At 30.3% G+C, this 27,492-nt stretch overlaps 1 protein-coding gene across 3 annotated transcripts in view; it reads right to left on the bottom strand.

Annotated features, from left to right (window-relative positions):
• LOC129949214 (protein quick-to-court) overlaps positions 1-23,823 on the bottom strand; it is a 38,813-nt gene extending 14,990 nt beyond the window's left edge. Inside the window, exons 1-2 of one of the 3 annotated variants that reach the window (XM_056060523.1) lie at positions 23,076-23,823; positions 6,954-7,959 (exon numbers count right to left, since the gene is read on the bottom strand). In XM_056060523.1, the coding sequence (XP_055916498.1) occupies positions 6,954-7,817 (864 nt within the window). In that variant the 5' untranslated portion in view covers positions 7,818-7,959; positions 23,076-23,823. Of the gene's footprint in view, positions 1-6,953; positions 7,960-17,851; positions 18,003-23,075 lie in introns of those variants that run through there. The other 2 variants (XM_056060521.1, XM_056060522.1) reach the window with 2 other exon arrangements.
• Between the last annotated feature and the right edge of the window lie 3,669 nt (positions 23,824-27,492).

Raw genomic sequence — 27,492 nt, 5'->3', positions numbered from 1 at the left:
TACAAAATAGGTCATTTTTTTATACTTGTACAATGCTCTCTAAGTATAAACGGTGGTGACTTGAAAGTGAAGAAATTCCAAATGAAAACAGACAATTTGTAGATTGCCAGTTCTTGGGTTAGTTTTGGTATTATTTTTTTTATTTTACTGTTTTCAGAGCCGTGTCGTGATGGTGACTCATTTTCGACTTTAATGCTACGAAAAGTTTAAGTTTTAAACTTCAACTGCAATATCATGTATAGCTGCTTGAAGTTAACTTTATACTAAGTTTTTGTTCTACTTTTTAATTTACCAAAGTTTTTCATTTATTAACGACTAAAAACTACATATGAAGTTAAGTGACTATACCAGAAGATATTAATTTAATATTCTAAAATGAAAGCTGCTATATTTAAGGCTCTATTGAGAATATTGGGCATTGAAAAAAGTATTTAAACAAAAAAAGAATCCTTTCCAGTGTTGAAGAAATGCATAGGTTTTAAGCTAGCGAAATTCTTGGGTCTGACGTATAATCGAGTACAATAAGGCGGAAAGACCTCAGAATGATAGACGGTAAGCTGGAAACTCAAATACATTTTTCATCATTTTGCAGTTGTTGGAACATGACATTTTTAGTAATGGCGTACCATTTACTTGTCAAAAGTCAAAATATGAGAGCTTCAAAAGTTACAGCTGTCCAAATTGTGGGCAATTCAAAATGAAACCTCTTATTGGAAAGTTATTTATAATAATAAAAGTACGTATACGCCATGGTGAACTTATTTTGTACTATGAAATATTTGTTCGTGTGATTTTATAATTTATTAATTTTATGAAGTAAATGTATGAATGTACTTGGTAGTTCCTCAATAAGCAAATTGAGTGTGACAGTTAATTTATTTATTATTTATTAAGTAAGTAAGTAAGTTAATTTATTCCTCTGCAAAATAAGGATGGTAGGCGTGGCCGTGCCTGGATAGAAACAAGGGGATATGATATATCGGCTGGATTTTGTAGAAGGTAAATATCCCTTCGTTACTCATTTTTTACCTTCTACTAAAAAAGTATGAAATCTTTTCCGTTCTAAAGCGTATGCCAAAGATCTAGGTTTCGATCTCAAAGTATAACTTTTACGCGAAAAGTTGTAGAACATTTTTTGCGTCACAAAAGTTATTTCTAAAATAAGCCTTTGAGATTAGACTTCACATACAATTTAAGTAGACCAGGAGTTCTAGAGAACTTGATTCTTTTTTTTAACAACATTTCATATTTTGATGTTAATTCTGCCTGGAAGAGTGTTAGAGTTATGTGATGACTGATGGACATTAGCTCAACACAATTCAAGCCCAAAAAGATTTAAGAGGTCACTTTCAGACATCTTAAGCAATTTAAAGCGAGTGATGCGATTAAAAGTTTTCGAAAATGTTCAAGGCAAGACTTAAGTAAATTAAATTAAATGACAAAATAATATTTTCTTTAATTCCACACAAATAAAATGGTTTCTCCGGATCATTGTCGTATTAAAATTCCTGCTATTTATGAAAACAAAAATAATTGGCGTTCTTCCGATTGAGTATGAGTATACTCTATCTTATTAAGTCCAGCCATGTAACTAACGCGTCTATTTAATCTTTGTATGGCTATTTAACGACGAAGACAAATTTCTTTCGAGTTTTATATTTGTTTTTGTTTTCCATAATATTTCTTTTTTTTTAATCTAAACAAATAAAACATAAAAATAATGCAGATTAAATTTAAAAAGTAAATATTTTGCACGAAACACTCAAATTAAAAAAAAAGAAAGACTAAAAAAGGTAAAAATCAATTTCTTAGACACATTTGCATACCAAATGGTTTGACAAAATTAAAAGGAAAAAACAAACTCAGGTACATATTGGTGTCACTCTCGGTGTTTTATGTTATTTTTTATTTTTGTTTTCTTCAGAATATATATTTTTTTAATTAATGGAAAATATTACTCGAAGGTTGTCTTCGATGTAAAAACAAAACCTAACGACACACGAAAAACAAAAGGACTCTCTTAAAAGCTGACACATGTTACATGCAAGAAAGTAATAAGAGCATCTTAACCCCTTTTTTGCTTGTATACATAATAATGAATACGGTATGCGGTCTGCTTCGATTAGAATTTGACTTTATCGAATATTTATACCTTCTGCTTCTTATGACACTATTCCCTACTTTTAAATAAGTTTAATGGGTAGAGGTGAAGTGTAAATAAACTTAAAACCAGACATAAAAAGAAGCCGCGATACAAAACAAAAAAATAAAGGATTTTCAATGAGATGGTTTTATTTTGAATAGCCTTGTATATGGATAGGTGTCACTTTTGAAGCTGTTTTATATTTGACAAGTAAAAACTATTTCGTTACTAAAAACGAAATGATATAGACAATACACATAAACAAAATGAAACCGCTTATTGAAAAATCACATATGAGCTAATTTTGGAAATCAGATTGTTTTTTGCATCGCTGCAGGTGTGCAACATCAAAAACCCGTGGAAGAGAGCTACAATTTTTATTACGAACCCGAACGTATATTTTGAGAAAGCACTTTTCATGACAAGAATTACTCTTGGAGGAGCTGTCAATACCTCGAAATAAAAACTTTACGTAGTACAGACAGAAATTGAATTCACAAACTCTGTCAGGACAGTAACGCACTTACCATCACGTGCTGAAAACTATATGAACCCTTATTAAAGCTCTATAAGGATGAAACCACGGTTCGTTCAAGTCATGATCTATAAACATCGGCCAAGAAAATGTGTGCAACACGTTCTATAGGTAAATTCGGATCATAAGCAAGACTCACCACGTAGTGCCCGAAAAGTGTCAATTACCACTTTTGTAATATTTTTTAATAATTTTAAAGCATTGTTGGATTGTTAAGTGTATCAATATTGTAAATAGCTAACATTCAACTAATATTATATGGCACTTAAACTGACAACTTAGTTTGACAGGTGTCAATAACCAGCGCCACTATCTTGAAATCACAAATGAATGAATATATGGCAAACGTGGTTTGTTTAAACTTCTATTCTTCTATGTAGATATACAAAATCAATACTTGACCTATTGAGCAATTATGGGTAACTTATTTTAATATTTTTGTTCTGTTTATGACAGGTTGTCATAAACCACAGCGAAATTCCTTAAATTAAAAATGGTTGCGGGGTATTAGAGATGGGTGAATTTGGGTTTATTTTTATTAGCAAAATAAATTTAATTAACAAAATGTATTAAATACTTAAGGATCAGAAGCTGTTTTTGTGAACTGCGCTTAACTTTAAATGTTGATCGTTTTCAAGTTAGTTTTAACTACCTTGATCATTTTGAAGGATTAAAGTATTTAATAAATGTTTTCTTTTTTTATTGAATGATTTTAATAATAGTTTAAGAAATAAAAAAAATAGGTTAATCATATTATTTCTATTCATATCGGTTCATGAACAACTCAAAATAAAAAGTGTTAACAATATTTTAAGAACACAAAACAAGTGAAAGTTACTTTTGAATAATTCTAATTTAAAAGAATTATTGATAAGATTGAACGGATTTTAATAAGCTTAAAAATAATTATCGAATTAATATATAATGAAAAACATAATTTGGGGTTAGCAGTCACTCTAAGTCACAACGATTATTTAAAATTGAAAATAGGTAATTTGCATTTTTAAATATTTATATTTGGCTTCTAGGAATCAACCATGAAATATTCTTCATAAAATCGTTTTTATCTTTTGCTGTCATTTACCTCATTATATAATTAAAACTTAATGTTCTCTTAAGTGTTTCCATTTATACCGCATTAGCAAAATGATTTTTAAGAAAATATAACATTTGACTTCTTTTAAAATTACAAATTCAAATTAACTTTCTAACACATTAAATTTTAATATATCACGCATTGATTTCCACAGCACGAGTATTTAATATCTGGCTTCTTATAGCCACATAAAAGTCAAAACACCATCAGGACAATGAACTCTAACCTATAGCCAAGGAATCAACCAACGTTAACACGAACTTATGTAGGCATAATAATTTCTTCCGCAGTCCTTACACAACAATAAAATTGCTTGTTTGCATGACAACACACAACAATACACACCTTCAACTTCGATTTTCTTTTCAAGTCAAAATAAATAAAATAAGTACACTTTTTAACGAATTCCACCTTTAGTAGAAGAACGAAGTATATGTAGATAATATGTAGTCGCAATCACTCACTTAAGTCGAAGTAAGTACTTCTTTGTATAAAGGTGATGTCCAACTAGAGTAGGTCAAAACTGAATTAATTGGAGAAAACAACGAGTCACTGAAACCACAAACATGTACTTTGTTGTATGTTGAATCGATTGTTTAAAAACTTCACACAAAACACAACAACAAGAACAATTTAAACCTACCATTGATTAGATAAAATACTGCAGAACAACAATTATTGCATTCCTCAAGTCCATCCTGAAATGCACTGTTTTCGTGTAGTGAGTTGAGAAAGAAACGTTTTCCGTATCCGCTATTAAATAACATCCGAACAAATAAAACACGAAACTCTAGAAGAACATCGCGTCTTTAAGACCCGTTACCAAGACTCGTTGCAGAAAACTGAAAACTTTGTTCAAAGTTCTGCAACACTATGTGTGGTGCACATCACACAGATTCTGTATTTACAATAAATAATAATTCATTCGTTGAACTGCCACCCCTCTGTGCCAAATTCTGTAAGCTTCCTTTACCTTAATTTAGAAAGAATAAGTCAAACGATTGTACACAAAAACAACACATCAAAGTTTGAGAGTGCAAAGGAAACGTTCCAAAATCCAGTGTATTCCTCAAGCGTTTTAAAAGAGTGAAATATGAGAGTTGTTTCAAGGCAAATGATATGAACATTTGCGCTAAAAAAAATCAACCCCCAGAACTTTTATAACATATTTTTGTTGATATATTTAAAGATTTGACTTGATATCATGAAAAAATTAGCTTAAATAAACAAAGTTATGATATGTTACGGAATTGAGTGGTTAAAAACGGCTCATTTCGTCTTCGTTCTATAAATAATTATCTCTTAAAATAAGGAAAAAAGGAAATAATTAAGATTTGGTCTTAGAAAAAGCAAAAACTTCAATAGATGGAAAAATGACTACGTTTTAAAAACTACAAGTGTGAACCAGGTCTTACTTTCATCTTCTGTAGAAAATCTTACCAACACACATGAACTTCCAGGAAACAGAAAAACAAAAGTTCTAATTAACCGAAAAAAGTTATTTAAAGTAAACGTCACGATTTAGAAAATAAAAACAAATAAGTGGTAAACAATAAATGTTAAACAAGCAGAAGGTTACGATATTGGTATCAAGTCTACTAGTTTCAAAAATATTCACACCGATTACAAAATCCCATAGGTACGCTGTGGAGGAATTCAAATGTCAATTTTGACATTTCTTCTACATTTCTTTCACGAATTTTCTAGACGAAATAATTACATAAGTTGTTGTGTTTAAAGTGCTAATGTTCTTTTAGTACCTATTACAAATTTGTTGCATTCTAAATGCACTAAGAAGGCAAATCAGATAGCAAACTGTTGCTTATCATTTTAAACTCAAAAGCAAACAAAGCGAAAACGGTTGCTTCTTTGTTTTTAATACATATATTTTAGACATACAAATTACTTTACAGATCTGACCTTTAGACACCACAATTTTGTTTTTGTGTTCGCTTTCCTTATTTCATTATAATGTTGAATAGAAGAACTGAGAAGATAGAGTCAAATATATGTACATATAGAACTTCGTCATGTAATCCTAACTTTTCCTCTTGTTTTCTCTTTCTTTTTTTGGCAGTTCATAAAAGAAGAACAAAAATTTAATGTTCTTATCCATTCTAAAATCCTAGCTGTCACTTTTCGTTAAAGTAATTACAATTATCTTCAGTGCTAAAAAAGCTTTCAATTGTAATAAGTAAACTCATCCTCTTAAAAAAACACGTTAATTTCGTAATTTGACTATTTTGTTAAGTCATCTTTTAACTGAAAAAACTGAGTTCTCAGCAATTTTAGTTTGTAGGTGGGAAATAACATCAAATATTTAAAGATATTTTGTTTCATACTGAAAGAGTGGTGAAAAAGAAATCAAACAAAACCTTAAATCTCCAATTATTTCGTTGTCTCATTTTCCTTCTCTCTCTTATTACTGAGAACCTTAAAGTTGCCTTAATTAAGATTTTAAAGGAAATCAGAAACATTAGCAAGAAAGTATTAAAGTCGACTTATTTTAACGTTTCATAATTTTTAATCACTCCAAACTTTTTTTTTAATTAAAGATGTCTGCATAACCCTCCCCACAACTTTTTTACTACAAGTGGCATCGAGTCAATATGACGAAACGTCAAAATTTATCAACAAATGCAAAAAAGTGTGAACACCACCCAAAAAAATTAACTGACAGATATGTGTTTGATACCGAAATGTACGGAAATTCGCTCCCTTAATAAGAGGTTACTTTTGCAAGTTAAGAAATTGAGTGTCACTAAAATTATTAAGAATTGATAAGATGTTAAAAAAACGGGGAATTTATTTTCTAAGTGATTATTTTTCATCCTTTTCTCCCTTAAAATGCCTGGAAATTTAAAAATGTTTGTTCAGTACTTTTAGCTTCTACTGTTAGTCAACACACACACAAAAAATGCACAATCCAGTTGAAAAAATCAATAGGACTCTGCTATATATCCATGGAAGAAATCATTTGGTGGTGTAACCATACAAAAATTGCACTTGTGCCAAGCCAACTTGGCAAGGACAACAAAAGGACTTGAATGACAAAATCCTTCTTCCTCTTCTTCTTCTTAACTTAAGACCACACACATGCGAGAACAAATAAAAAACACTTTTAGTTATGATAATTTATGTTTATAAATAAAATAAATATGTAAACAAAGCTCACTCACCATCTTGTTAAGATCCCGTTTTTTAGCTATTGTAATGTCATCTAATGTTTTTTCTTCCGGGTCTACCGATGATGGTGAATATCCATTTCCTGTTTCGTCGCTGCCATTGCTACAACCAACCCCATTTGTTGTTTGCTCCATATTTCCACTATTTTTATTAAGTTTTCCTTTGAAATTATTAACAATTTCGTCCTTTTTCACATTTACATCCCCAGATAATGATAATGACGATGATGTTGATGATGATGATGAGGAAGTGCAACTGTTTTGATCCACTTTTTCACTAGCTTTAGCAATTGACTTGCTTCCTGGCTCGATTATAGTGACCGGTGATGGTGAACGCGTCGAATGAACCTTCCTGCGGAAACTGAAACCGGTGTGGGTGATGCCAGTATGGTTAACACCATCTGCAAGTGCTGTTCCATTATACAATCGTCCGCAGCCCTCTACAATTGGGGTAGCAATGTGTTCCATGATTCCACGACCGCGTGAACGTGATGGAATTTGTAAATTACTCTTCGTTCCACGCAATCGCAATGAGCCACCACCACTACAGCCACCGCCGCCGCCGTTCCTGTGGAAGAGCTTTGGTTCTCCGGCTAGGATTGATAGAGGATATGGAATTTTTGAATTCTGCTGTGACTTGGCTGGCGATAACGGTGGCGTCAGTTGTGACGTTGCCGTTTTGACAACTAATGGCGTCGACAAATTCGTGGTGGCCTCGCCAGCGTTCTTCTGATGGTGAAGGGAACGCAGGTGTTCACCGATGGGGTTGGGGTTGGTTTTATCGGTCAGTAGGTTACCGTTAACTTTATTTCCAATTAATAATGGTAATGGGGATGGCGACGGCGATGATGTCATCATCTCTTTGCACGCACTTCAAAGTCTCAACTTTACGTCATAGATTTTGAATTTTACAGTTAATGGTATGGTATATCAGATATCAGGTGTATCAGGTATTTCAATGTCTTGCTCGTAGTAATCTGGTTGTGAATTGCTCCTATATCTGTGCAGCATCCACCGGATCATAGAAAGTAGACCGGCAAAGATAAAAATAAAAGAAGAGAAATTATTATACATATGTAAGTAGGTAAATCTAAATCATTATCGGAGGGTAAAAGTTTTGTTAATCCATCTTGATGGTTTTTTTTTTATAATAAATTTTAATTGCATCAGGTTTAGCATTTATAATTATACCTAATTCAAAACATTTCTATGGGACGTTAAAAGGTCATGTGCGGTGACAACCACAGCATGAGATATTATGAGATAAATCGTAACTCATTGTCCTCTAAATTAAATTAGCAGTTAGTACACATCACGGGAACTTGATTTCTACTCTTGAAAGTTTAAATTCTTTTTATTTTTGTGTTTCTCCAACGAACTTTTTCACACTTCAAAGTTAGTTAACTTATCAAACTTTTTCAAACAAAAGCAAGTTCTATAAAAATGAAAATGGTACACAAAATGGTATAAATAGTTATAAAGTGAGGTACATAGGTATTTTATTTTATGAATAGGATAAAAGATACTTTGTTTAGACTTTCTCAACGTCGTCGTACTCGTCATGTTTTTGTTTGCATTTTTCTCGTGCTGATTTTGCAAAGTTGAGTGATTTTGAAATTAATGATTGCGGCACCTCGTACAATAAACTCTTTTTTAATGGAAAGTTAAAAACGAAATCATATCAACAAAAGAGCGCCGACCACCGCACCTTCGCCCGGTGTAGTACGGTGTATGGGGTAACGTATGTATGTATAAGATAATTCGTGATAATATGCAAAATTAAATGCATTTTTTATTTGAATTTATCATAAAGAAATCTCGTGTTTTGTTTTTGTGGGGTATAATTTATAATTGGGCAAATTATTATACTGCGTGTATATCTGTTTATAGACAAAATTGCAAATCATTCAGACTAGGAATAATATAAGCATATTTGATTAGGAATAAATTCAGTTTATGAGTTTAGATTAATATTTATTTTTTTGTTTCAATCGTTTTTAATAGATTGAAGTTTTTACAAAAAAAAAATAATTGCAAAAGAAAAGTAGTGATTTTTGTTATTTATGTAAATAAAATTAATTAAAGAAAAGAAGGTCATGTTAACTTTTTGAACTGATTTTGGTTCATTAAAATTGCGACTTCTATTAAACTGAATCTTATAAAATTTTTGTAAGGAGATAAAAAGTTACATACATACATATTGCATATTGCACAAAACCATGGGAAAGTACCGAAATCATATGATGCAACTTTAATAATTCAGTTTTGTTCAATGTATGCTCGTAGTTAACATTTTTATCGAAGGGGATAAGCATTTAAGTCAAACTGACAGTGTCTACGAGTGAAAAAAGAAATCAAAATGATAAGTATATTTCACTTATAAGTTATGAATTTGGATTCTGACATCTGTCAAAGTTAACATTAATGTTTTTAAGTAATTTCATATCATTTTAACGTAAAAAAACATTATTGGGTGCGTTCAATCTCAGACAGATTGGGTATCCGGATACCTTTTTGTTAGTGTTTTACGTGTAATATAACAGTTGATCAAAAACAGCTGAGATGTCAAAAAAGGAATCCAAAGGTGTCCAAGAATTTCTGGGGTATGTAGGTATCTGACAGAACAGCTGATTGAATTTCAAGAAACTTGAAAATTGATTTCACCTTTTTGTATTTATTGGTATACAAAAAGATACAAAATGTTAGTTGAAGTTGAAGTTGAATGTGAGGATGTACATAATAGACGATAAAGAAGCTATTTGACTCCGAATTTTAGAAGGTAATCATGATCTATTTTTTTACTTCATCCTGTTCCAGAGGTAGAACAAAATACAGGTTAATATATATTAATCTTGTGGAAATAAATAAATCTAACTTTTTTGTTTTTATGTATAAAAGCGGACGGAGGCGAGCAGCTTGTGTAGCTACAAGCAAATAAGGTCGCTGAAAGGAAAGGTAAGTTATTCTTTCATTGATTGAAAACCGCAAAGAAAAACCACTCTATTCCCTTTTTATATGGTTGGGAACATAAATCCATTCTGCTCTTCTTGGAGGACTGCCGAAAGAGAAAGGTGAAGAACAATTTTTCAAGAAATTGCAAAAGTTCTTGAACACGGGTCAATTTTTGATGAGAAGGAATTAGAAATAAAATTAAAAATATGAAAAAGCGCTACAGCATTATCATAGACATTGACTTGAAAAAGTTATCATCAACACCTACCATAAACGCACCTATCAATTAATCATCGACCGACGAATCAGTTGAATTATCTATTAAATATTTTATCTTACAACAATTTTGACTTCGAATCCTAAATGTTTCTCTGCTTTTTGTGAACAGCTGAAAGTTTGTTTTTATTTTTTGACAGCTATCTCAATACAGCAATCTAACCCGTTCAACAAGGTATCTAAAAATCCCCCTATCCAAGGTACCCTATCCTACACGAGATTTATTTGACTCCTGCTTATAAAATGATGACACGTTAAATTAAAGTACCTAGTCTTAGAAGATTTCAATGTCAACAGCTTCTTAAAGAGACAGGAGTAGGAGTCAATCGCGAATTTTGACATTTCATTTATTTGAGCGTCCACAATAAGCTCCAAACTATCACATAAGTCTGTTTTTAAATTTGAGATTTTATTTTTGCTAAGAAGAGTTATTTGTCGAGTTAATTATTTAAAATTTGAAAATTAAACTTAAATTTGGCAATCATTTCTATATGATTGTCTTAATAAACAACAACTAAACAAGACTTATCAGTTCATAAGCGACCGTTTCCGAATGTTGTTAAATATCAAATTATTATAAAAGTTGAAATTTATTATTTCATCTTTAAAATTAAAAAAAAAAAAATCAGTTTATTGTTGAGCTTTAATAGGCTTTAATTTTGAGCTAATGATATATTAAACTTGTAAATAGCCTGGCTTTTGACTTTAAATATGAAACTAACTTTTAGTTTTACTTAATTGATCGTAATTTTTAAACGCTTGCTATTATAAAATGTGCATGAAAATTTATAATAAAAATTAAAGTATTGCTACTTTTTGGTTTTAACAATTTCCACGTATATGGTTATAAAATCATTTAAAACGAGTCAAACCTTCTTTTTATAATGATATCATGGTTCAGTATCATACGAAATAGTTGATTCCTATCGGATGCTGTGAGGTGACAAAAATAACACTTACATTGCCGTTTTCATAAATATTTCCAATGAGGGAGGGGTGTGCAAGATAAAAATAAATATGTATTAGAAAATGTCAGAGGAAATAATAAAAGTCACAAGTAAAGGCAAGTAAATACAAAAACATGCCGAATTTTCCAAAAAATCATATGTAATATGTTATAAACAAACTATGAAGAAATGCCAAAAAACCCTCCAACATTTCACAACAGATCAGAGTTATGATCCATTGAACCATTAAATGTTTTATAACCTGCCCACAACTTCAGCTTAGAGTCAACTTATCTGAAGAGAAAATTGATCTTAAGTTCGCAAATGAAACTGATTTTAAGTGAAGGACTAATTTTAATTTGATTTTATAGAGACAAAATTGTAATTTTAGAATCACTGAAATACTCATTTTCAATTAAAGGTCATATTTAATTAAGACTTCCAAAAGAATACAAAAATTACACGCTTAGCAACAATTTTAAGATTAAAATTTTGACATCAAAGATCAAAAATCTGATTTGGAAACGAATTTGCGTATTCTTCCGGAATAATACATGAAATTTCTCTTAAAATGCTTCCCATCTTCAAAATTCTTATGTTCGGTATTATATCGAAAATAGACCATGGCATCATCAGGAAACGGGAATAAAGGTTCCAAGAAAGATTGGCTGTCTTTTCAATGCGCCAAGTTTAAGCTCTTAAATAGTAACACAAAATTATTATATTTCAGTGCATGGGAACATTTAAGAAAAGTTGTTTTTTCTAGAGGAAGGAAGAATTTAATTCGTTTTATTTTTCTGTCTAAATGGTCATAGAAACACAGTTTTCTAAATGAACAAGCTACACTTTCAGAATATATAAACTTAAAGAAAATTAGCAACCTATTAATTTCATAACAGTTTCAACAACTGAGGTTATTCAACCAAGAGGTCGCATTTACACAAATTCAATTAATTATCTTTCATTAAATAATTTAAGATTATAAAGAAAGTATCACATAACCAAAACCGAGGAAATACAAAAACCAGAAGCCACACGAAAACTAGGTAATAGCTTTAAGCAAACACAAAAATGATAATAAACAAACAATTTTCAATTAATTTATCTCAAAAAAGTATCTAAACACATCATTATTATAAGCATAGCTATGAATATGAAGAGGTATACATTTTCTTACACGCAGATATATTATACTCGTAGCTGCACTTAAAACGACGACTACAGAAAGGAAGTGCCATCTCATAATGTGCCACTGAATTCGAGAGATAACAATCTGGCTGAAACCGAAAGAAACACCACATTCCTTGGGGGTAACTCCAACTCCGGTCTTCATCTCCGGTCTCCAGCATCACCTCCACTCCAACTCAGCTCAACTTATAAGTCAAAAAATCTATGTTGTGAAATTCAATCTTGCCAGGCAATTGCATTGCGTACGAGTAAAGCGTACTTCTTCATACTTTAGGGTTTAACGTTCGTGTCTTGAACTAACCAACCTATCGTAATACTCGTTTTCGACAGGGAATTGTATCTTCTTATTTGAGTATCTTTTTACCATGAATCGAGATGCTGATGATGTGTACTGGCAATGCTGAAGTACAATCGTATAGAGTTGTTGTTCTTACACAATTCACACGATTTGGCTAGCAGGGAGATGGCGTTTTGTATGTTATAGACGTTGCTGCTACTTTTTCAGGTCGACGATCGAGACTTGAATTGCAAGGTCGAATAAGCCCCGTAAGCATGAGGACAGGCTTTAAATAATGTTTGATCTCATGGAGCATGGAATTATGCATCTTCCTATGTCTGCTTGAACCCAGACACGACAACAGCTTGATTTATCGAACATATACTCGTACCTAAATAAGGCTACCTATACATTTTTCTTATTCGACTTACTATAGTCTTTTTTTAGGGATATTGTCTATTTATGGACGAAATATTTTTGTTATGTTTTTTTTTTGTAACAATTGGAGAAACTCAAATTATTTTTCTTTATTTCTTAAATTATATGCAATTGTGTAAAAGTGAATTATTTCAGGCTATGAATTATATCGGATGTTGCAATGAGGAAAGTTTAACCTATTTTTTTCAATTCAAACATTCATTCTTGTTGAATGTAATACGAGTATACTCGTGTGAAGCGGCTTCTTTTATGATGTTTTGCTGCGCTGCTTTAATGCTTACCTCGCACGAATCTATCATAAATTGGTCTAACATACAACACATCATGTACCTACTCGTACTCGTAACATAACATAATTAGAAGAATATGAGCTTACGCTTATAGCCTCATTTAAATTTCATGTAGGAAGGCGATTCTTCATTTTTATTTCTCAAAAAAAAAGTGTTTAATTGATGAGGAAGGGAAAACTTAACTGAATAGTGTAAAGAAAAACATTAAACATAATTATCACTCCAATAACACATTATCTAAAAAAATCAGTAACATGTAATCAGTTAAAAATTTAACTATGTTGTAAAGAGTGTGGGCGAATGCATTTCCTTAATATAATGTTTAATGAGCGATTTCTTTGAACCCTAGCAGGCTCACATCCTACAATTAATAAAATTCGTTCATTCATATTGGAAAAACAGATAACACAAAACTGAGATTTTGAAATAACTAGCTTACCAGTATAAAGTTTCACTATTAAAATAAATTAACTGCCAAAAATATGCCCATTCAAAAATTATCATTTTTAGTTATGGCATGAAAGGTTACTGCGTTGGACTGTCATGCCACAAGTCTTGGGTTCTTGTCATGAAAAAGTGCTTTCTCAAATTAGCCGTTCGGATTCGGCACATAAAACTGTAGGTCCCCTCCATTATTGACAACATTACTCACACACAGGAATGGTTGAGAGTTGTAAGTCACTAGGCCCTAGTTCTAAAACGGACTGTTGCGCCACCCAATTTTTTTTAGCTATGTACATAGATATGAATTTATGTATGTTTGCAATATTCTGGAACAAAATGTACATGCATATATTTAAATTTTCTATCCTCGAAATATCATTGGAAATTCGAATTTTGACCCACACTGATAACTTGCGAGTGAGTGAGCCCCTTTGGTAATCGAATGAACTAGTGACTACTTCGGGAAGATCTTCTCACTTTTTCAAATTGTAATAGTTATATTGTTTTACCTCGAGTCTCTACTGAAAAAATACTTACTTTTTGACATGTATGTATGGTATAGTAAAATAAGGTTTTCACCTCGGAATAAGAGATAGTAAACTGCATTGTGTACAATTCGTGCTTTAATGTTTGTTACAATTTTATAGGCTCAACCGTTTCAGAGATAGAAAGCAAAAAGAGTGCTATAGCATTTTTTAAATTAAATTGTTGGTGAATAAATTAAAATTTATGAAAACAACCTTTTGTCTTTTAAGAGTCTAAACTTTTAACTAGTTGTTTAATCTTCTATGAAATAGTTTAGATATGATTTAGAAGCCCTACAAAGTGAGGTGTGGTCAAAAACGCATTCCTAAATAATATAATGTCCAGTCCAACAAAACATCGTTTTAGTCAATATCTCCACTAGATTTTTCTATAGCATGTTAAAAAGTTCTGATAGATTTTCCGATTTTATATATGTATGTATATATATATGTCTGTAGACTATTTAAGTTAAAGCTTTTTTCAGGAGGAACTACTTTCTACCGATCTTTATAGGTCAATTACAAATATCATTAAAATCGATCCGGACATTTTTAAATTCCCATAGGAAGTTATTGTAATGGGTCCGATTTGTCTAATTGAAAATTTTGACATTTTCCTACGTTTCATGGTCCCTAGAGTCTTTTCAAAACTTTAAGATATTGGCTTTAAACTACTTTTATCTTTTAAAAATATTGATGTCAATATTCAGCAAATTTTTTTGAAAAATCGATTTGACAGTTTTTTTTACAAAAAATTGAGAACTTAAAATAAATTGAACAAAAGTTGTTAAAAATTGATTTTCGACTCAAATATCTTTTTTAAACTTCCAACTAGTTTTCACTTATAAGAAATATTGTTTTCAAAATTCGGAAAAATTTTGATAAAAATCGAATTGACAATTTTCTTACAAAAAATAAAAACCTAAAAAAAAAACCGGAATAAAACTTGGTAAAAATTTATTTTCGACTCAAATAGCTTTTTAAAAAATGTTTTTACTACACAGAAAATATTTTTTTCAATATTTAGAAATTTTTTTTTATAAAAATCCTACAGTCTTTTTTTTCATACAAAAATAAAATCTACAAAAAATAGTACGCAAATTTGTTAGAAATTGATGGTCGGATCTTGATATCTCTCAAATTAATTTCATTCATCCAATGTGTAAAAATTTAAGAAAAGCTACTAAATTTGGTAAAAGTTTTTTTCGACTAAAAATCTATTTGACAAAGCTAGATTTTCAAACTTAACTATTTATTTTTATAAAAAATATTGTTGGTAATTTTAAAGTTTTTAAGAATAATTCAACTGATAACTTTTTTAACCGAACACGAAAACCTACAAACTTTTAAGCAAGACAAATCGACAGACGGAATGGAAAGTTATCAGAGTGGGTCGCATCCCAGCCTCTTTTTTGAATTGATATTTGACGGTGTTTCCCTTTGATTACAAATGAAAATTATTGAATTTTCCAGACGAAAATTCATTTTTCTGAACAACTGATATCTTTATCTGCAAAAGTTAAACGAATCGTTCCACCGATTTGTGTTCCAATTTCATACAATTCCAATAACAGATTTCTGTCAGTAAACATTTTTCGGTGGATTAAAATCAGGACCTTTCAAACAAATTCCAATATTTATTTTCAATTATGAAAATCAATGATCGATATAACTGGCGCCAAAGACGCTTAAAATGATCAGAACATCTGAAGATTCTAATAGTGCTGATTTTGGTGCAATTCTTATAAGTAAAAAAGCATTGAGTCAAAGTAACACACTAAGTTTGTTCTAGTATGATATTGTTATAAAGAGAAGCATTTTATTAAACATAAAAAACAAATTTACTATCAGCTTGCTTAGCACGTTGATCGGCAACATTTTTTATCTCATACAATTTTGTTTGTTGACATTATTAGTTAAGAAGTTCAAGTTGTTTATTGTGGAAAAAAATGTTGTAAACACGATCAATTGTATCGTACTTACGAGAAATTTACACAAATTTCCATTCATCTCTCCAACTTAATATTTGTAGCATTGATGTAGACAATTTTTAGCAGAGATTAAAATAATAGAGTTATAATTTAATGTTCTCCATCGGCGTTCTTAAGGTTTTCAGTAAATTGACTTTATGAACATTTTGAGATAGTTGTACTTAAACAATTAAAAATCAATATGATTGCAATAAAGTCAGTATCATAATACAAATTTAATGCCAGGCTGCCTTAAATTTTTGATCATACCGCCCTTTCCTAAAATATTAAAAACTCCTTAGCTTGAGAAGAAGAAACATGTTTATCGTAGATGGATCAATCCTACAAATTACAGATGTCTTTGAATTTCAGTTTCAAAAAGTGAGTCCTTTAGTTAACTTTTTAAGAAACATAAAATTCTTTTCTTAAAACCGATATCTATAAAACTGATAGATAAGATTCATAATAATTGAGAAATACCTTAAATTTTAAATTTGATTCACTTCCCATTGAAATTGAAAATAATTGCTCTTTTAAAAGGAACTCAACATTTTTGCAGTAAAATTATAAATAAGAACCCAAAAAAAATTATGTTGTTTTTCCTACGATTACATTACGATGCGATTATAGTTAACAAAAAGTTCCTCAAATAGGTTACGTTTATATCGTGGAGCAGATATTAAATTGGTACGGCTCTAATAAAATCTCAGAAATTCTGTTTTAATGGTAACATTTGTTTTTTGCAATATATTGTAGGTGGTGCAATATTGGAGATTTTTGAAAATTAAAAGCTCTTGTATGTTAAATAGTTTGTCTTTAATTTTGTTTATTTTTTTAGTTCAAGGGCACTGCATCTAATTAACAATTTTAACATTTCGATACACTTTAAACATGTTTAAGTTTTTTACTAGTCTTAAATTTCTACTTTAAGTTTCTTCAAAACGTTGAAACTTTATTCAGAGCATTTTACGTAATTAGAAAAAAAATTATTTTACAATGTTACGGTACAGCCGTTATTTTCTATTATTTATGTTTTTTTTTATTTTTTACTTTTTACCACCCGCTGTTCTGAACTTTTTCAGACAAAGGGAAGATGTATTTTAAAAACAAGATATTCTTAATATCCACGTCAGAACTCAGAACATGAAGGCTTTAGAAGAAAAAACGCTATTTTGTTTTCTCATTTTTATATTATCACAATCTCCTGTTGTTTTATTTTAATTACACAGCTGGTATCCACCCGTTTTATTATTATTTTTAAGTGCACATTTGTATACCCTATACCTACCCTTTCTTCCCATATCATTACCTAATATAAAATACATTCTTATTCGTTTATTTTGATGGGGATAGGTTTCAAATTTAATTTTATCTTTATATCTAAAATGTTCATTTAAATATCACAAACAATAGGTAGGTAATAATTGAAGTCAAATAATTCAACACTAAATTGCACTTTTATAACAAAAAACTACTAACTTACAACAATTGAAATTTAATTGGTTTTTAGTTATGTGATTTCTAATTGCTTTAATTTCAATGACAGCATCAACAACAAAAAAAAGTGCGTGTAAAGTGTAATTTACCTGGAGACACGTGTAATTTAAACGCAACTTAAAAAAAAAAAACTTTATAACAAAAGAAAATTGTAAATACATATATTATTTTAAACAAAATTTGCTGTCGTAGCACATGAAATATAGTATGACTGACAGTATGTGTGTCTTTATAAACAATAAGCACACAATTCTTATACTATTTAAACTTTGTTGACTCCGAGCTCACACCACTGTGGTGTTGTAGATAGATACATGACTGACTGAAAGATACTCTCTCACGCTATGCTCACGTTTACTTTTTTTTTTAAATTAGCGTTCTTATCATTTTGTTGATAAGCCACAAAATTCTCTCAGTCAGAGACTAATTATTTTAATTAAAAAGAAAAAAATAGGCTTATTTGAAATAATTAATTTGGCCGGTATAACTTTTATGAGATTGAGGGGGTTCGATATATTTCATTGAGCTGGCTGACTCTTCGTGCATCTGTGAGCAAGGTTTCAGTTTCCTGAATACCTTTCGCATGGCTGCATCCACCGAGTTGATTGATTGTATAGATTTATTTTTTCTATCTTCTTCTTCTTCAGGTTTGGCCAGTTTTGAATATTTAGTTCTAGATAACTAGGCGCAGACAGTTAGTTCAGACGAATCAAATATACATATAGTTTACACAACATTGTGATGGTCAAAAAATCAATCAAGCACGATCGATTAATAGGTAAGTATGTCGTGAATAGAGAACTTGTTTCTACATCTATTTTACTAGAGCAGGTAAAGGGTGTTTTTTTTTGCATTTTTCTTGTTTGATATTTTGCAAATAAAACAGATTTTTTGCTTAATTGTTGCAAAAATGTGGATTGAGTATTTTTGACTTAAGTTTTTCAAAAACTTCAGTAAAAACTGGTGTGAAAATTACAAAATAGAGAAACAAAAATATACTACAAACTAAGAATGCGTTTGATTTTTTTATTTTTTCACAACAATTGCTAATTTTTTTCACTTCAAAATTTCTATATAGCCTTTATAGTAGTTCTGTTTTAAAATATTAATATATGAATATGATTCAAATAGTATAGTGAGTTTAGTTAAGTAAGTTAATAGTATTTAAAGTACAAAATATAGGATTTTTAATAAGATTTTTCATGTTGGTTATCAATGGATGTTTGCATTAATAATGAAGAACGATATTGGGCAAATGGTTAAAAAGGCAACGCAAAGTTTAAGCATTAAATGCTTCTTATGGAATTTTTCAATAAATAATCAATACATTCAATAGTTCCATCTTTAAGGTCTTGAACCGATTGTAATAAAGCTTTTAAAGAAACACTAAAAGCACTTTTATCTAAAAGTTTTTTAAATTTAAACAGGCCTTTAAATTTGTTCAGTTTCACCAAGCTCAAAATGGAAAAGTTTATTGATATTTTTTGTTAAAATAGAGTTCTCTTCACAACCCTGTTAAAATAAAATATCTTTTTTCTTTCTATTAAGAAATAAATAACAAGAATCGCAAAATACAACAGTGTAAACTTCTTCAAAATCAAAAACAACCGTTTGAGTAAACGTGTGTCTTGAATGGCGAACAACTAAATTATGTTCTTCTTCGTCAGATGAAGATGACCAATCTAATATCCTAATCAAAAATTAAAATCACTAAAATGATATTATAAATAATAATACAATGTTGAATTTGTAAACCTATTCATTCTGTATCTCCAAATTTAAGAATACAAATTGTACAAAACATGTCACTTTTAAAATTTAATGAGCCAAAAATGGGCATTTAATTTTAAAAGCTTGTTTACCATCCATTTTACATGTATAATAGTTTTATAATAGTTGTTAATGAAATTGGGCATAAAGGTGTTAAATTACAAGATATGGATTGCCAATAGTGATCATTTCTTCGAGATATAACACTGTTAAGCCAAAGCAACAACCTATGACTTATTAGTAATTTTAATGTGTTATTGAAAAGTACCTCGTTTCATTTTTAATGTTGGCATAATTTTATTTGTCGAATTTCAAACGATGACAGATTTAATGTTGACAACTAAACAAATAGCAGGGTATTCTTAATGAAACCTCTTAATGGAAAACAATTCATTTAACAGTCATAAATGCAATTCAGTTGTCGGAAACATATGAAAGCAAATACAAAGGCAGACAGCAGATAGCCATGGCCGTATTCTTAAGATTATAATTGTATCAACATCGAAAAAATAAAAAAATTATTTATCTATCTATCTATCTAAATACAAAGTAAATACTCATAGAATTAACATGTACCATGTATATGAAGGTAAATAGTACTATCATAGAGGTATAATTTATTTATTATATAGGTTGGACTAAATTTACAGACCAATTTGAATGTCTCCCAAGAGTGATTTAAAAAGTAATTAAAAAACCATTGGAAATATATTTAGTTGTATCTAAAAGACTACAAGAAGGAAGCTATTATTAAATGAGTTGAGTTTCATAATTGTATTAAAATGGAACTTCTGAAGTTATATAGTTATAAATGGTTTTTAATTAAGAGAACTTTTACAACACTAATAACACCTTTTAAACACTAACATTAAGTATTTTATTACATGACGAATTTTGAAATGTGTTTCTCCTTCAAGCGTTATAATTTAGGAGATGGTTTGTTGGTTTGTTTAAGTTTGTATCTAAGAAGCGATAATGGATCCAAAAGGTTCTAATTATAATTTTGAATGCAATTCATTGAGAAGTCCACCTACAGAATTTAATAACTTATAATGGGTATTTCTGATGTATTGTAATCTTTTGTACCTTTCCTTGAACATTTTTTTTCGGGAGTCGTAATAGAAAAATAGGAAAAAGAACTTCAACAATTGAAGTTTAAGCTGTTTTGTGTCAATAAATTCGAGAGATCAAATGAATCTAATAGTACTTTTGGACCTTAATTTATGCAATCAAAAAATGCCAATTGAATTTTTAACAAATCTCAACAAAAGTTTAAAATTAATACCTTTTTTGTTCCTAGGATATTGAAAATCATTTTTCACCAATTTTTTGAAGTTTTTAATGTTTTATATCACACTAGCGGCCCTACACTGCTTTACACGGTTAGACATAAATAGGTACAGATATTTAAGTTATAAGCATAGTACCCGTGGTATGATGGTTAGTGCGTTGGACTGTTTTGTCCAACTAAATACAATTTAAATTGAAGTAAATAGATCTTAGGGCCGAAAGGCATTAGTTGTTAGTGTTATAGTTTAACTTAGAGTGTCCGTATGGGACCATTAAGTTAGTTGTAAGTTATGGATAATTAGGCTAGTTTCATGAATTTTTGTCTAGCTTTAAGATAGGTTTAAGAATGAACTAATAAAAATGAATTTAAAAAACAAGTGCGTTGGACTGTCATGCGAGAGGTGTTGGGTTCGATCCCTTCCTATGCCTGTATTTTATTCACGGGTACTGCCTCTTGCGAGGAATTTACAAATTCTCCAAGAGTAATTCATGTCATGAAAAATTGCTTTCTCAAACTAGCCGTAGGTCCCCTCCATTCCTGCAATTACTCGCACACCGGAATGGTTGAGAGTTGTAAATAACTAGGCACTGGTTCTCCACGGACTGTTGCGTCACCTGATTTATTTTATTTTTAATAAAAACGACCATGAATCACTAAATTAGAAAAAAAATTGTATGCTTATGCGATGAAAAACATTTCATGGCTGATTTTTGTACACCTTCGTTTGGTTTTAATACGAATTTCTAAAGATTTCTATAGTAATCTAGTACTAAATATGGCCTATGTTACTCAGCGAAAATGTAGCTTTCTAATGAAAAAGGAGTTATTAAAATCGATCCAGTACTTTTTGAGTTTATTCGTTACATACAAAAATACAAATCTTTCTTCTTTACAATATCAGTGTAGAAAAACGTATTATTGTTCGAAGTAAGAAATTATTCTGAACGAATTTAAATTTTTTGTTCGTACAATATTCGAGATGACGAATATTTTTGTTGAACTTGTTATTAAATTCATAATAATTATATAAGACAATGAGCAAAATAAAACTTAATTGAACCCAATAGCATTTTTGATTTTGGTGTTAAAAACACTAAACGGATTTTTTTAGGTACTTTACGATGTTATTATCTGCAAAACAAAATGTGTCTATATCCCTATGGAAAACAAACGAACAAATTTATTCTGAACGTATAGAGACAAAGGTACGTGTAAACATGCACACCTAGACATCTCACTAAAAACCATTAATTTATAGGTCCTAAAGATCTTGAAACGTCATCGTTGAGAAATGTCAAAACTCGACGAATCTTACCAATTACAACAACTTCCAATGGTTAAAAGAAGTAAACATTTGAAAATTTGGACAAATTCTTCGCCTTTTTGAGGTTTGTCACACAGTTCTTTTTCTATAAACCTACAATTTGGGGACAAATGACTATTTCGACAAGTTCAATCTGAACACTGACCTGTTGAATAATTTCGAATTACAAAATCCCAATCGAATTGATTTATCTTACTGATGCATTGATGTATGAACATACTTTGTTTTGTCTAGAATTTTTTTCTAAACATTAAAAATAATCCTGGATAGTTGTTTACTCTTAAGTTAAGAGTCCTAACGTCAACGTAGATATTATTTTCGAATTGAAGGCACCTATTTGTTTTATTTTAAAATTCCTACTCACTCAATCAATTGAAGAAACAATTTGTGATCTGGAATATATTTTATTTATTTACAGATCCCATCAATTCCAGGACAATTTATCTAAACTCCTTGGCACTATATTTTACACACAAGTCACTATCTATACATATTTAGGGATATAGTTAGAAAGCGGCTGACTCAAATACCTTATCTTGTCTCGAGAACTGTCAATTAACAGCAACTCAAGCAAGAATGTGTGTTTTAAAATAAAGCGACCGACTTATACAGCAACAACAAAGATCAATATGTCTAAAGACCTATAGGAACATAAATAAAAATACTCAGGGTGCTGATATCCCTATATATACATAAATAAGGGTTTAAGTATTTCAAACAATGCGTTTTTTCTGTTTTGTTTTATTTTTAAACTCAGACTATTTTTTGTTGTTGTTGTAGTTTAAATTCTTAAAATAGAATCTTAAATCTGGCTTCACTTGCAAAACAACTAGGTATGTAGGTACTAAAGGTATAGAAACATTCACTTAACATACATAGATACTGCATACTATAGATTATTACATTGCAACACAATATATATACCAACCTTTATAATTTATGGATTTTTAATTACCCTTCGATTGCGTATATCTATTTTATCCGTTACAACCACTGAGCACTGAGAATTGAAATTTAATCGGATTTAAATCACAACTCGATGTATGTACATAGATACTTGGTACATAAAATATCGATGAGTTTAATATTTTATAATTTTTAAGTTTTCTTTTTTATTTTATTTAACATAAAAAAGTAAATTACTTTAATTAAACTGTGACTTAATTAAGGTTTATTATTAAACATACAAAATATATCGAACGAAATTTTTGAATTTCAAAAGTCCTGAATTCATCGAAAACTTTTCACTCTGATATCGGATTTTTTTAAAAATTGTATTTCACCAACGACAACTACGAGGTTCATCAACAAACTAAATGCACCGAAGCGAATTCTTCACAAAACTAAACTGAAGCACGGAACTGCGGCGAAGTCTTCAGGTAGTATCTGAAAACTGAAATCTGACTGAAACTGAATGAATGGATGGCTTTGGCTTCGGGTTGATTGTATGGCTGATGGCGCTGGCTGTAGTCTTGCTGGGGCTGGAGCTGTAGCTGGAGGAGCCACTGGAAGAGAATATTGAGGTAATTAGTTTTGATTCATTCCGATTGCTTTTGCTTTTTGCTGGTTTTCGTTTTGTGGGGTTTCCGTATACTGCAGCGGCCCCGAACGTATGGTGGTGTGTGGTGGTAGAGGTAGGTAAGTGCTTTGCTCTGTGCTCTTGCTCTGACTTTGATGTGAATGCAAACGCGAAAGCGACTAATAATATAATATAAAAGTATCGATGGCAAAACTGTGAAAATCAGCGTGTGATAGGTCTGACGTTTTGAGCTCTGAGACTTTTATGGATTTGATTTTTTAATTGATTTTTTTTGTTTTGTATTTTTTGATTTATTCATTTATGTATATTCTGTTTTCTTTATATTTTTTGTTTTATTCCTTCATTACATGAGAATAAGGTCATTTTGAATAAATCACGTTTTTGGGATAACATTTATAGTTATGTTTGAGTATAAGTTATTGACAAAATTTGCAACTGCAGACATATTTTGTTATGTTTGCAATCAAAATAAGAAAAGGATAAAATTTACCTTTGAACAAATTTTAAGAAAAAAGGTCTGCACTTTATTATTGTACACGTGTTTTCTCAAATGTCAAACTAAAAAAAATAAGAGATTTGCGTTTTGTTAGCCTTGTTAAATCCTGAACGCTTCTTAATTGTAGTCAATCATTTTTTACGACGGCTCATAAAATTGATGGATATTTATAATAAAAACAGAGGACAAAAGTACTCTGCAGCAAATTTTTTTCGTAGAAGACAGCACCAGCGTCTCTAAGAGAGGGTGGCAAAAGAGATGATGTAGGCCAAAGGGGTCAGAAGCTACTTACTTTTTAACTTAAAGTCGGAAAACTTAAGAGACTATTTTTTCGTTTCCGCTTTCTTTTCGAGTTCTAACAGTTTTAAGGATTTGTGACCTGTTACTCTGCCAAATTTTGACCGATTCTTGATTTGGTTTTTTACTCAATGTAAATGTGCTTAAGTAGAAAGTTATAGTAATCGGTCCTATTTGACGTATTAAAATTTTTGACATTTATCGAAGTTTAAAATTTACTAAAATCTAAATCAATCGCTTTTAGATATATGTTTGCCCTTGCAGGTGTAGTTACATTTGTACCCTCGTATACGTCCTTACGTTTTTGACGTGTAGTTAAACCTTGGAAAAATTGAAGGCAGAGATTTTTTACAAAAAAAAATTCATAAAAGTTGGTAAGAATTGATTTTCTACTCAAATATCTCGGGAATCAATAAAGGTATTGACTCCAAAATTATTTTAATCATAAAAAACATTGTTGTCAACAAAACACAGTTTTTTAGAAAAATCAAATCAGCATTTTCTTATAGGAAACTAAAGCCTTCAAGAATGCTACTAAAAATTGGGAAAAAAATAGATATTGATATTAAACTTATTTTATCATATGTTGTAAACGTTAAGTTCATTTTTTTTAAAGAAATCCGATTGAAAATTTTACAAAAATTATAAAAAACTGATAAGAAATAGTTTTCGACTTAAATATCTTGTGAATAAGGAGTGTTATTGAATTCAATAACTTTCACAAAATGCTGTTATTAATATTTTATAAATATTGAAAGAAGCATCTTAGCGTCATTTTTTATTTTCAAAAATAATATGTCCTTGCTTCCATTATTCCATTATTTTAAAACCAAGCAACTTTGATGTCTCCTCCATTAAGATATTGTATTAAAGAATCGATATTGTTCTTTAAAATTCATGGGTTACGACTATGGTTTTAGACTAGTTTTTTTTATGTTCTGAAGCTGAACGTTTTCTTAAAATGTGAGGGAAAATATGTGCACTGGCATATACCTTATCTTTTAAGTGGTGTCAAATCAACTAAACAACACTGTCAGGAAACTTTTCTTACGCAATTGTAATTGTATCGTTACTTATGTGACATTTTGTAGAGAATTTCAAAGCTTAGTTAAAGTGTGTCTTATTATATCGTTCGTTCCATGTTTAGCTTGCTTGTTAAATGTCAAAAGGTGTCAAATCAACTAAACAACACTGTCAGGAAACTTTGCTTACGCAATTGTAATTGTATCGTTACTTATGTGACATTTTGTAGAGAATTTCAAAGCTTAGTTAAAGTGTGTCTTATTATATCGTTCGTTCCATGTTTAGCTTGCTTGTTAAATGTCAAAAGATGAAAGCTTCAAACAGCTAACCAAATAGCGGGGTTTTCAAAATGAAACTTGTCATTTGAAAACCCTTTATAATTTTTTACTGTTCAAAAAGGTCACTTAGGCGTATGAGCATTGTATATAGTTTTTTTTTAAATGCAAATAAATTGTGTGTCCAAAATGTAAAATTAAAAGAAAAGCCAGATGTTTTAGTTTCCAAAAACCCGTCACATACATACTTACTACTAAGTATTTTATTAGATTGTAACATAAAGGCCGCTTTAACCAGTTTATACTCATATCTTAAAGTAATACAAATAAAAACAATCGTGACTAAAAATAGCAAAGCCATTATATCAGGTTCACATTAAGTACTGTATAGGTAAACGATTTTCACCATAATTACAGTCGATTAATTTTGTTAAAAACGTTTTTGTGATCATTATTTTGATTTTTATTCACATCTTGCAATTCCTAATTTTCCCATTCATCTTCCTTCATTTAAATTTCTAAATCCTTTTAACCAAAGTGTCACAAAACCTTTCACTTGCGTTACCAGTTAAGTTATCTTTTATTCGATTTAAATTAAAGATAACTTTGATGATCTATTTCCTGTTTTAAATGTGGGAATAATATATTTTCTACTATTTTTAAAAAAATATTAAGAAATTACCATCACTTGACTTCATTTGTGTCAGATGAAGTACAATATATTCAGTACAGGTTCTCTCTTTTTTTAATTGCAACATTTGCCCTGTTTTTTGGTCTAAAGCAACACATTGCCGGAGACGTCTTTTTTTATTGGGTTAACTATCACTTCATCACACTATCGAAATTGCTCAACAGTAGTTTATTGTCATGATTATTTCGATCTTTGTGGCTTTAATTTATATCATGCAGACCAAGTTTAAAAAAATATAATGGCAGAAAAAGATGGGAAAATAGATAGGGATTTCTATTGTGCGATCTGGCGGTGCGGTGGCGTGGTAGTCGCATCGTGTGTTGAACTACGGCGGCGGGCGGTGCATGTGATTCGTTGCAGAACGAAATGAAGATTATACATATTTATAACTTTGACTTAAAGATAGCTACGTATTATATATGCAGGGTAAATGTAATAATGAAAGGGTCTTGGCTCTTATAGAAACCGTTATATCGTCATTATTTTAAGTAGAGTATGTTAAGAGGCGGTGTTAATTTATTCCACAATCAACATCTCTAAAATGGTTGAAGTAGGATATGCCTGTCAGTTTTTGATTTGCTTCTTTTTAAGTTCAAATATTTTATAACTTTTTCTGAATACTCTGAAAAAATATCTGAAATTCTTAACATTCACCGAAAATTTCATGTTTGGCAGACTACATTTTTTTAACACAATTTAGATGTTCACACTTTTTCCATCAGAACAATGCAAAATTCCAAGAAAATATCCATCATTCCACTGTTGCTCTTACTTCCATATGTCAAAAAACCTGTTGTCCCATTTTGGAGATTTGTATATGGAATTGTTTAGGATTAATGACGTTCCTACATTACGGGGTCGAAAAAGTTATTGTTAATCCAAAAGTCATTGCACTCTTTATATGTACCTAGTCGCGAGTGCGGTAGGTAATTTAAAGGTTTGTATACAGCTATAAAAATGTTAAAATTCATGGTCTACTGCCTGTCACTATGACTACTCACTATTATAGAGCTGGTTGGTTGG

This window comes from Eupeodes corollae, chromosome 3, assembly GCF_945859685.1.
Source record: "Eupeodes corollae chromosome 3, idEupCoro1.1, whole genome shotgun sequence".
NCBI classification, from domain to species: Eukaryota; Metazoa; Arthropoda; class Insecta; order Diptera; family Syrphidae; genus Eupeodes; species Eupeodes corollae.
The sequence above is the reverse complement of the archived record's forward strand: the minus strand, read 5'-3'. Positions and strand labels throughout refer to the sequence as shown.